This window comes from Sinocyclocheilus rhinocerous, unplaced genomic scaffold (assembly GCF_001515625.1).
Source record: "Sinocyclocheilus rhinocerous isolate Xijiao unplaced genomic scaffold, SAMN03320098_v1.1 scaffold693, whole genome shotgun sequence".
Taxonomy (NCBI): Eukaryota; Metazoa; Chordata; class Actinopteri; order Cypriniformes; family Cyprinidae; genus Sinocyclocheilus; species Sinocyclocheilus rhinocerous.
The window spans coordinates 330,000-340,387 of record NW_015654933.1 but is presented as its reverse complement, the minus strand read 5'-3'; the positions used below and the strand labels follow the sequence as shown (position 1 = coordinate 340,387).

General features: G+C 41.0%; 1 protein-coding gene across 5 annotated transcripts in view; it reads right to left on the bottom strand.

Annotated features, from left to right (window-relative positions):
* Window positions 1–4,677, bottom strand: part of LOC107717750 (Krueppel-like factor 4) — an 8,412-nt gene extending 3,735 nt beyond the window's left edge. Inside the window, exons 1-5 of one of the 5 annotated variants that reach the window (XM_016524583.1) lie at window positions 4,500–4,676; window positions 4,452–4,469; window positions 4,208–4,331; window positions 2,063–2,867; window positions 15–132 (exon numbers count right to left, since the gene is read on the bottom strand). In XM_016524583.1, the coding sequence (XP_016380069.1) occupies window positions 15–132; window positions 2,063–2,867; window positions 4,208–4,331; window positions 4,452–4,456 (1,052 nt within the window). In that variant the 5' untranslated portion in view covers window positions 4,457–4,469; window positions 4,500–4,676. Of the gene's footprint in view, window positions 1–14; window positions 133–2,062; window positions 2,890–4,207; window positions 4,332–4,451 lie in introns of those variants that run through there. The other 4 variants (XM_016524582.1, XM_016524586.1, XM_016524585.1 and 1 more) reach the window with 4 other exon arrangements.
* Between the last annotated feature and the right edge of the window lie 5,711 nt (window positions 4,678–10,388).

Genomic DNA, 10,388 nt, shown 5'->3' with positions numbered 1-10,388 from the left:
AGCTCATGGTGTATGTTTTGCCACAGCCTGCGTAGGTGCACGTGTGCGTCGCTGTCCGCTTCCTCGGCCAGGAGCGCCGACCCCGCTTGGGCTTGGACTCTTCAGGCAAACCCTCGGCTGGAGAAATCAGCTCTGCCGAAGAGGAAAGAGCCCAGAGCGTTAGTGTCACTGAGGCAGAAATTAATGCTTTACAAATTCAACAAATGACTCTACAGGTCATCTTTAAAAGGGTCATGAACTGAGAAACCAATATTCCCTTGATCTTTTGACATGTAAGAGGTCATTGTACTATAAAAACATCCTGTTAGTTTCAGAACTCAAATCTCTCTCGTTAGTCTAAAAACAGTTTATATTGAAGGCAGTCTGCCAAAACGACAGCTTGTGGAATGTTCTACTCTGATGTAATAGTGTGGATAAGCACCGCCTCCGCAGATCAACGCCTGCTTCTACATCACTGCCTGTTTAGCCCCGCCCACCGATTCTACAACACTGCCTTTTTAGCCCCGCCCACGATCTACATCGCTGCCTGTTTAGAGCCGCCCACGATTCTACAGCACTGCCTGTTTAACCCCGCCCACGATTACACGTCACTGCTTGTTTAGCGCCGCCCACCGATTCTACAGCGCTGCCAGTTTAGCCCCGCCCACGATTCTACATCGCTGCCCGTTTAGACCTGCCCACGATTCTACAGCACTGCCTGTTTAGCCCCGCCCACCGATTTAACAGCACTGCCTGTTTAGCCCCGCCCACGATTATACATCACTGCCTGTTTAGCCCCGCCCACCAATTCACCAATGTAGTGTAATATCGAGAGAGGGGAATGCAGCTGTACAAAGAAACCAAACGATAAAGATGCGCCGAAGACAACAAGACGCTGTGCAGTTCCAAGCTGTGGAAAAACAGTGTTTGCATTGCCTTCCTTCTGATCCCAACGTTAGGAAAGAGTGGATGAACTTCAGACCACGTCAGTAAGATCTCTGTCTTTTGTTCACTACATTTTACCGTGAATTTGTTAGACAAGGCACAATTCGACGCTGGGTTTTCAGAAAGATTGAAATTAAAGCCGATGCTGTGCGACTATACTGGATCTGACAGTAATGTCGCAACACACAAGTGTGAGTAACTGTTATTACGTGATCACTATTGCTTTGTCTCTTCTTACACATGATTTGATATGTATTGAGTTATTTATGCGTTAGCCAACTGTTAGCCAATCACAGCAGTGGGCGTTTACTTCCGAGTCTACAATCCGCCACGCCTATTCAAACAGAGTGTTCTGATGAGGGGGGTAAAAACAGGACAGAAAATAGCCTATTACTTCTAAATGATGTTTTTTTATGTAAAAATCTTGATAACATTATAAGTGGACCTCAGAGAACAGTACAAAATAAAAAAACAGGCAGTTCATGACCCCTGTAACTCTTTCCCCGCCAGCGTTTCTGAAAAAAGTTGCCAGCCACTGCCAGCATTTTTGCTAATTTTCACTGAAATTTCATGGCCCCCAGAATATTTTGTTGTATGAATATCTGAACATGCATCAGACACTCTACTTTCAAACAAAAACATCTGTTTTATTCTAGCTTCAAGCATTGTTTTTTTATCAACACTTGAATGTAGGTAGGTTTCATAAAAAAGCAACATTTTGAGCAAAAAAGTTGAGAAAATCGCATTTTTATCCAATACTACATCTGGATCATATTCAGCAATATTATCAAAGCAAAGATGCAGTAGATGGCTTCCATCAGCGCTCCCAAAGCTTGCACAGGCCTTTCCCACTTTCTGGATCCACATTTCACTTGTTAACATTAGTCAGTTTTCATTTATATGCGGTTAGTGTCGATGATCGCATTATTTTTCATATGCATATGCTTACATATTAGATTGCTCGTTTCTGCGTCTTCCTGGTCTGTGTTTTTGATCGGCACTTTCTAGACTCATTCAGGAGATGATGTAGCGTATAACAGCGAGAACACGGAAACCCGGAAAATTCCGTGTTTGGCAGGGAAAGAGTTAAAGGTAAGGTAAGGTATAACATAAATGAAGAGTTTGAGTTGTGACTGACCTTGGTACTGCATTGACTGGGCGGGAGGCTGCGGAAAGCCAGAATAACCCGGCGAGGGGTGATATTCCGGGGCCAGCGAGATCGGAGGGGGCCCCAGAGCCTGAGCTTGAGGATGCTCGTCCGGAGACAGAGAGGAAGTGGAAGAGCGACTGGGCCCCATGGCCCTTCGGGCCGTGCTGAAACCTTGAGGCTCCAGCAGCGGTCTCTGGCTGACTCCAGGCCGCGAGTTCACCCCCAGATGGAGATCCATCGGTCGGGTGATGCCGCAAGTGCTAGGATGCTCCTGCTTTATCCTAGGACATGCAAACGGCAAGGAGGAAGAGTCCGACATTGAGCCTCCCTTACTAAGCCCTTGGCTGTAATCGTTCATGTCCATGGTGGTCTTCACCACAAACCTTCCGTGGAGGCTCGTGGGCTGAAGATACGCAGGATCCAGCTCCGGCCTCATCAACTCGGCGACAAAACCTCCCGAGGGAGATACGTCGCTGATGTCCGGGATGTTGTACAACATGCTGGACTCTTGTCCCTGAGGAGAGGGCATCGGATAGGGGTAGGGCGTAGGGGAAGGCGGAAGAGTTCTGGAGGTGCTGGCCATTGAGGCCTCCTGCTGCTGTTGTTGTTGTTGTTGTTGTTGTTGTTGTTGTTGTTGTTGAAGCATGCTGTTCGACAGGATAAAATCATAGTCCAATAGGTCCAGCTCTTCTGGCTCCTTCTTGGTCATTACGGAAGGGACGTCCTGGTCAGTGCAGATCCCACCTGTAGACATGCAGGGGCATTTCAGGTGAGAAATCTCCTCCTTCCATCTCTTATTCCAAACACACAGAGACATGCAGAGGGAAGAGGGAACAAGACAAGGTAAGTCTCTCAAAGACATAGTCATCAAAAGTGTGTCAAAATCAATATCTACCCTACTGGAAAAAAAACACACAAATGAAGAGTTCAGATGCAAAAGCTTCTATGTGCCGTCTGAAATTTTCATCTAAAATGAGCATTTTTATCAGGCTCCTATGTTTAGGTTCATTGCATAGAAGGTAATTGCATAGAAAAGGACCCCTATGCATTGCCATTAGAGTAAAATTACCGAACTTAAACATAGGAGCCTGATAAAAATGCTCATTTTAGATGAAAATTTCAGATGGCACTTAGAGGCTTTTGCATCTGAACTCTTCAAATAGACAACATCACAAAATGTGTAATGGTTTTACTGGTTATAATGGCACTTGTGTTGGTTTTAATGGAAACTATAATGTGCCTGTGGGTTTCTACTGGTAATCGGTCACCTTCTATTAATGGCTTGTTAAAACCAATAAATCCTAATGGAATATGTCCCAAACACACTACGGAAAACCATTTTTTAATGGTTTTAATGGTTAGAAGTTGATTGTTTGTAATGGTGTTTGTAGTGGAAACCATTAGAATTTCTGTGATGGTTTCTATTGCTGACATGTTGATTTCAATTAAAATGTGACCTCGTTCTTGTCTTCAACAGAAATTATTTCTAGGTACAACTTGGCCTCTGATGTTATTATGAATTATTAAAAGACCCTGTCATGCTGCATTGTTTTTATGTTTTCAACTACAGTGCCTGAAAGAGAATTCACACTGCTAGAAGTATTTTGTAATCAGTGCACGGTAAAGAACTTTAGATATTTGTGACCCTGGAGCACAAAAGCTCAGCAATTGTATGGGTCAAAATTATCCATTTTTCCTTTATGCCAAAAATCATTAGGATATTAAGTAAAGATCATGTTCCATGAAGATATTTTGTAAATTTCCTACCGTAAACTTAATTTTTGATTAGTAATATGCATTGCTAAGAACTTCATTTGGACAACTTTAAAGATGATTTTCTCAATATTTAGATTTTTTTGCACCCTCAGATTCCAGATTTTCAAATATTGTCCTATCCTAACAAACCATACATCAATGGAAAGCTTATCTATTCAGCTTTCAGCTGATGCATAAATCTCATTTTCAAAAAATTGACCCTTATGACTGGTTTTGTGCTCCAGGGTCACATTATATAGTGATCGGTTTGGAACGGTTCACGCCCCTGCGCTGCTGGAGGAATAACTACGATCCGGTGACAATCTGAAACAGCGGCGAATGTGCCCGGTGACCGATAATCACCTGTTTGATACTCACTAAACTGGCAGTTCCAGGTCCCGTCATTGCCTTGTGCTTCACAGCTGCGTCGCTCGCAAAGCTGGAAATAGACGGCAAAAGCGTGCCGCTCAGTGCCATGCTGTCAAACTCACTCGGTGGCTGCCTGCAATTGAAAAAAGCGCAAAAAATAAAAGAATCCTTTAGTCACGCAGGTCTGGGAAAACTATCGGACACATCAAAGCCGAAAGAAAAAGCGATGGAAAGCTCCAAGTGCAAAACGCACCTCATGAGTGGAAAACACGTCCAGTCAATCCTTGATGGGAGTCTTTATTACAGTCGTTAATACTGCGAGCGCGGAGCAAAGAGCGCATCAGACGCGTCCCCGTGCCATGCTGACGGAACCGGCCATTCAAACCAGCCTCGGCTCGGTTTCGTTACTCGGGGATTCCCTGTCGCGAGCTGTCCGGTGTCTGGACTCGAGTGACTCCTCAGATGCGAGCAGGGCTTTCCTCGCCTAGTTCTTAAACCCCGGACACGCCTCTCGTTGCGCGGCAACCGCAGAAAAAATACACCTCGTGACGTCATCAAGAGGGAGGAGGGAACAAAAGCAATCTGGCAGCGGGCCGATATTTTGTATCCACACAAACATGTGCGTGTTAGCAACCGGGACCAACAGACTCGAGTGAGAAAGCCATGGGTGAAAAGCCACGCTCTGTTTCTCTCCTCTCTCAAACACGAAGCGTGTTTCCAGTGACACCTGCTCCTGGCGTGAGTTATTGAGGAGCTTGAACACTGCTCACACAGTCCTGACACTGAGGCGTGTCTGTAATTAACCCTAATCATTTTTTTTTTACCTAAGGCACAGGACAAAGGCAGGCAGAAATGTGTAGGATTGTTTTGTGATGAAAAGCCTTGCCTCTCATTCATTCAGTGCTCATCGCCTGATCATGAGTAAAATCTTCTGTTGCTCTGTCATATTACTGCAGTCTTTTGCTAGAGACAGCTGCGTTGTTTGTATGTCAGCGTTTTCACTTCTGTATTGCTTTTTTAGTTATTTTAATAACTTTGCGTTCTCAGTTTGCAATTTTTATTTGATTTATGAAAATAAATAGGCTCAAAAAAATTAATGCATTCTAAGAAGGGTTTGTATCAGAGGCACTTCTAAATTTGGAAGCCGTTTCTGCCACAGGATTTATATATATAATTAATAAAATTAGATAATTGCCACTATTTATCTCAGAATTCAGACATTGTTTCTTGCAGTTCTGAGAAAAAAAGTCAGAAATGTAGGATATAAACACAAAATTGTGAGATATAAACTCAGAAATCTGACTTTTTTTCTCACAATTCCAAGTTTCCATCTTAAAATTAGGACTCTTTTCTCAAAATTCTGAGCTAACATCTCGCAATTGGTTTTTTTTTTGGTTTTTTTGTAAAAAATAAAGATCATTGCTACCTTGTTACCTGACAACTCTGATTTTTTTCTTGTGAGACATTAACTCAGAATTGCGAGAGGGAAAAGTCAGAATTGTCTGATAAGAAGTCACAATTACCTTTTAATTTAATTATTTTTTATTCCGTAGCAGAAAAAGGCCTCCATATCTAACTTCTGTGAAACAGCCACGAAGGACAGCAGACCCAATGTCATTGTGATATTCCATTTAATGGAGTGTTCAGTTGTGTTTCTGTAACTCTTCTGTGTCTGTATTTGAACATATTAAGCAATAGGAACAGTTGGATAATTTTTAACAGCCCTTAATATTGAATCAAGACACCTCAATATAATTTGTTTTAATGCTAAAAACATTTTTGTGCTGTGATGAGCCATTAGGCTAGTGCTGTGTATTAAGAGGCGGCTTCTACATAAACTCGTTTCGGTCTCAGAGGATTTGTCTACAATCATCTTTGTATGGTGAGCAAACACGAGCTCGGAGACCATCCTGTTACATCAGGATCTTGTTCGTTTGGCTCTGTCAACAGCAGGCCTTCATTTAGCCACAGAACACACTGAATGTTGCCCCTTTAACACACAGATGCACACACACACATTCTCACGCTCAAACAGTCCCACGATACTTGTACTTGTATTATAATTTCATGATTAATGTAGCTTGGATAGATAAGTCTGTTGATTTGCTACGGTTTTATTGCACTTGATCTTGCACTGCATCCAGATTCGTTTGCGTGTAATGTTCAGGATTGTGCTGGTGGATGTTTTTATTTAGTGAAAAATGACATCTAAGACTGTCCAGTCTGAGCAGAGAGATATACTTGGTTCTTTGGTTTCATGACAAAAAAAACTATTTTGGGAAAGAGAAACGTCAGGCTTACAGGAGTGTGTTGATGTCATCTGTTGTTTATGTACCCTTCCTTGCAAAGCTAGGTATGTACAACTAAGTTGCTTTTTTGAAAGCACGATATAAGAACGTGAGGAAAAAGAATAGAATTAGAAATGAGTTTATGTCTTTATAATGGCAGTGATGGACTTTTACACCTTTTTATGCAAATGCCACACTTTCCAGTTTCAATAACTACAGGAATGGTTTGGAATATCCTCACTATGTGTTTGCATTTCAGAGCTAAAACTAATTTTTAGGCCTCTAAGAGGTGTTTACATTCATTTCCTTGGCATAGTGTGTTCACGTATCTTATCTGTACCTGTGGGAAAATCTTGACAGACTCTCTATCCAGGAATCAGAATGCAAATTATATATTTAAATAAACAGGTGATCTCTCCTCTTTTGGCACTTTCAGTAAATGTGCATATGGTGGAGTGTAAAGATTAATTTCCACGATACTGCCATCGGTAGTGAGTGGGTTAAATTATCATCGATGAATGAACAGTTGCTACCAGAACAAAATACGTTTTACACAAATCAATGTTCGGTCTGGATCAGTTCTTATGCTCCAGATCTGAGGAACTCTTTCCTCGAACGTCTAAACTCTTGTATTTGACTTGCTGATGGGATTGTTAAAGCTTCAGTCAGTTTTTGTGAAATTGAGATTTATGCATCATCTGACAGCTGAATAAATAAGCTTAACATTGATGTATGGTTTGTTAGGATCGGACAATATTTGAAAATCTGGAATCTGAGGGTGCAAAAAAATCTAAATATTGAGAAAATCATCTTTAATGTTGTTCAAATGAAGTTCTTAGCAATGCATATTACTAATCAAAAATTAAGTTTTGATATATTTACAGTTGGAAATTCACTAAATATCTTCAAGGAGCATGATCTTTACTTAATATCCTAATGATTTTTGGCATAAAAGAAAAATGGATAATTTTGACCCATACAATGTATTGTTGGCTATTGCTACAAATACACCCCAGCGACTTAACACTGCTTTTGTGCTGCAGGGTCACGTTTAAATATCTTCGCAGCCGAAGGTCAAGTGTAATTCTTTAGAAGCCATTGAACTGTACAAACTCCGACTCAAACGGGTGAATACTTTGGGGAATAGTGCAGTTTAATGGTAGATTAAAAGAAAGCCGCCAAGATAAACAGTGTTTAAGGAGAAACAGAGCAAGATGTCAGAGCCATTAGATGAGTTTCCATAAGTGCAAAACACAATGGACGCTGTGTGTGTACAGTATAGAGCGGTGTTTTTATTTTGGAAAAGTAAACAAGATGCAAGTTTCATAGTTGCATGTCCAGAATTTCTGTCATTACTACAGCAAGGGTGGGCTAAATGCATGTTCCTTTTAAACGCGCTGATACAGATTTCTTTAGACAGTTGCATCAACCCATCAAATAAAGAGGGAAAAGAATTAGGAAGGAGCAGGCGCGAGCTCCTGTCGCGAGGCAGTCTGCGCCGCCTCTGAGCTTGAAGAGATTCCTCCTCGGCCTTAAATATGCTGGTTATTTTTAACCCAGCGTGTAAGAGCCGCCCAGCGCCGCCCACTCTGTAACAATGTTCCCCTTCAGCCAGCAGAGGAAATGGACAGGAGCCACGCTTCCTGATCACGTGACGTGGTGACCCACGACAGAGAGAGAGATCCAGGCTCGAAGCCCAGGTCTCTGCGAGAGGATTTAGCCCCTTCAGCACGGTTAGGGTGCGACGCGCGGGGCATATTGGACCGGGGTGATGTCACTGGGCTTCTCCAGGATTAGAAACCTCTAAAAAGCTGGGAAAACCGAACTGCACCACACTTTCACACACGATCCATAAGCCTGAGCACTTAGTGCACTTAGTGTTAGACACACTTCATATACTCTCTGTTGTTACTCAGGTGGTACCCTTTCAAAAAGTACTTCTTTATGCATTTAAGATACTTTTGGGGTAAATAAGGTTAAGCACGAGTGACAGCCTTTGTATGAATGTTTTAAATTTAAATACAATGTTTCTCAGGAGCTTTGCAGGAGGTTTCTTGAAGCATCAGTTCTTCTGGATTGAGTCTGTCTCAGTTTGTTCTGTTTCTTCATGTGACTCCAGACAGACTGATGATGATCAGATCACATCTCTGTGTGGAGCACTAACATCTCACTGCATTATTACAATTAATGGCCAAATGAATGTTTGGAAATGTAAACTGATATTTCCTCCTGACACACTACAGAAAAACATAGAAATAACTGACTTAAAACCATTTTTAGCTGCTGAGAATACTAGTGTTCTAATCATTTTGGCCAGGACTGTACATTAAAAAAATTAAGAATTTTACTACTGAGTTACATTTACATTACATGTACATTTAAGTGTTTAGCAGACACTTTTATCCAAAGCAACTTATAAAAGAGGAGCAAAAACAGTTTGTCAAAGAGCAACTATATACATAATATACAGTCAGTGTTGCGGAAAGTTACTTTTAAAAGTAATGCATTACAATGTTGCGTTACTCCATAAAAAGTAACCAATTGAGTTACTTAGTTACTTTTTATGGAAAGTAATGCGTTGTTACTTTTATGTTACTTTTTGTCACCTGGGCTGGGCTTGCTTATTTATTTTTAACAACAAAAAACCCAAAGGTTATATTTTTGTAAACTGTAAGGGCCCTTTCAAACCAAAAGTGAAATTAATAAGCCTCGGGCTCTGCATTTACTCCTGATCTCTCTCAACACAAAAAAAGACAGGAGAGCTGTCAGTCAATAAATGGGAAAACAAAGTAACGTGCCTCACTTATTTGAAAAAGTAACTCGGATATTTTATTGTGAATTTGAAAAAGTAATCTGATTACATAACTCACGTCACTTGTAATGCGTTACCCTCAACACTAGTGTAAACAATGGCAGGTTTATCAAGGTTGCGTTTAAATAACATAACCCGAGAACTATTTAAGTCTCTTGAGACCTGAAAGAGTGTATTTTCAGATGATACTTCTGAGGAGAAGAAGCAGCAGAGATGAAATGCTTATAAAGCATTTGGAGGGCAGATGTTGGAGGTTTGAGCTCTTCTTGATGAGCAGTCAAAGAGGAGATTTAATTTATAGCCATTTTTATAGTTTATGTTAAACAACTCCCCCTTTGTGTGGGCCGGAACAACAGTTTGGTTATTTTGGTTTCTCCAAAAAAAGAGACCACCGCATCCCAAGAGTCTCCAAATTGCTCCTCCTCTGCTTTTAGCAAGCATTACACTTACTCATGAGCAGACGTCATGGCTTTGGTCAGAGTCTGCCGGCTGACCAGAGAGAAGTTTGCTTTGTGAGCGTAATATTTCTGTGGTTTTGGGTGAGAGAGGCTCCCAGACTGCAGTGAAGCTCAACTCCAGCCGACATTTCAGTAGACCTTGTGTTTGTCCGTATTTGTTGTCTTATTTGACTTAAAACGCGGTAAAAAATTATTTTGACTTTAACGGTAAAAAGCTGTGAAAATGCTACAGTAAAAACCTGTTAAACGGTTAACGGTAAATTCCCCTACTATATACAGTGCAAAACTGTAATACACATTTCATGTAATTTTATGGTAAAATACCGTTTTTGGAAGTGAAAAAGACAGTATAATTTACAGTGAATAACCGTAAATTGACATTCCCAGAATTCCCTGCGTTGCATTTCAAATTTGATGTTTTTTCTTTGAAATAACTCTGTTTCTTCTTAGTTGTTTTCTTATCAGTTATGTTTATTAGGGTTGTATGTTACATCTAATGTTGCTGAATTATTATTTATTGCATATTTCAGTTTCAAATGTGTCACCATGATGGTGTTTAGTGTTTGTGTGAATGACATTGTGCAACTGCTGTTTATGTTGGATGATGATGCTCGGCCAGCCGTAGACGCTGT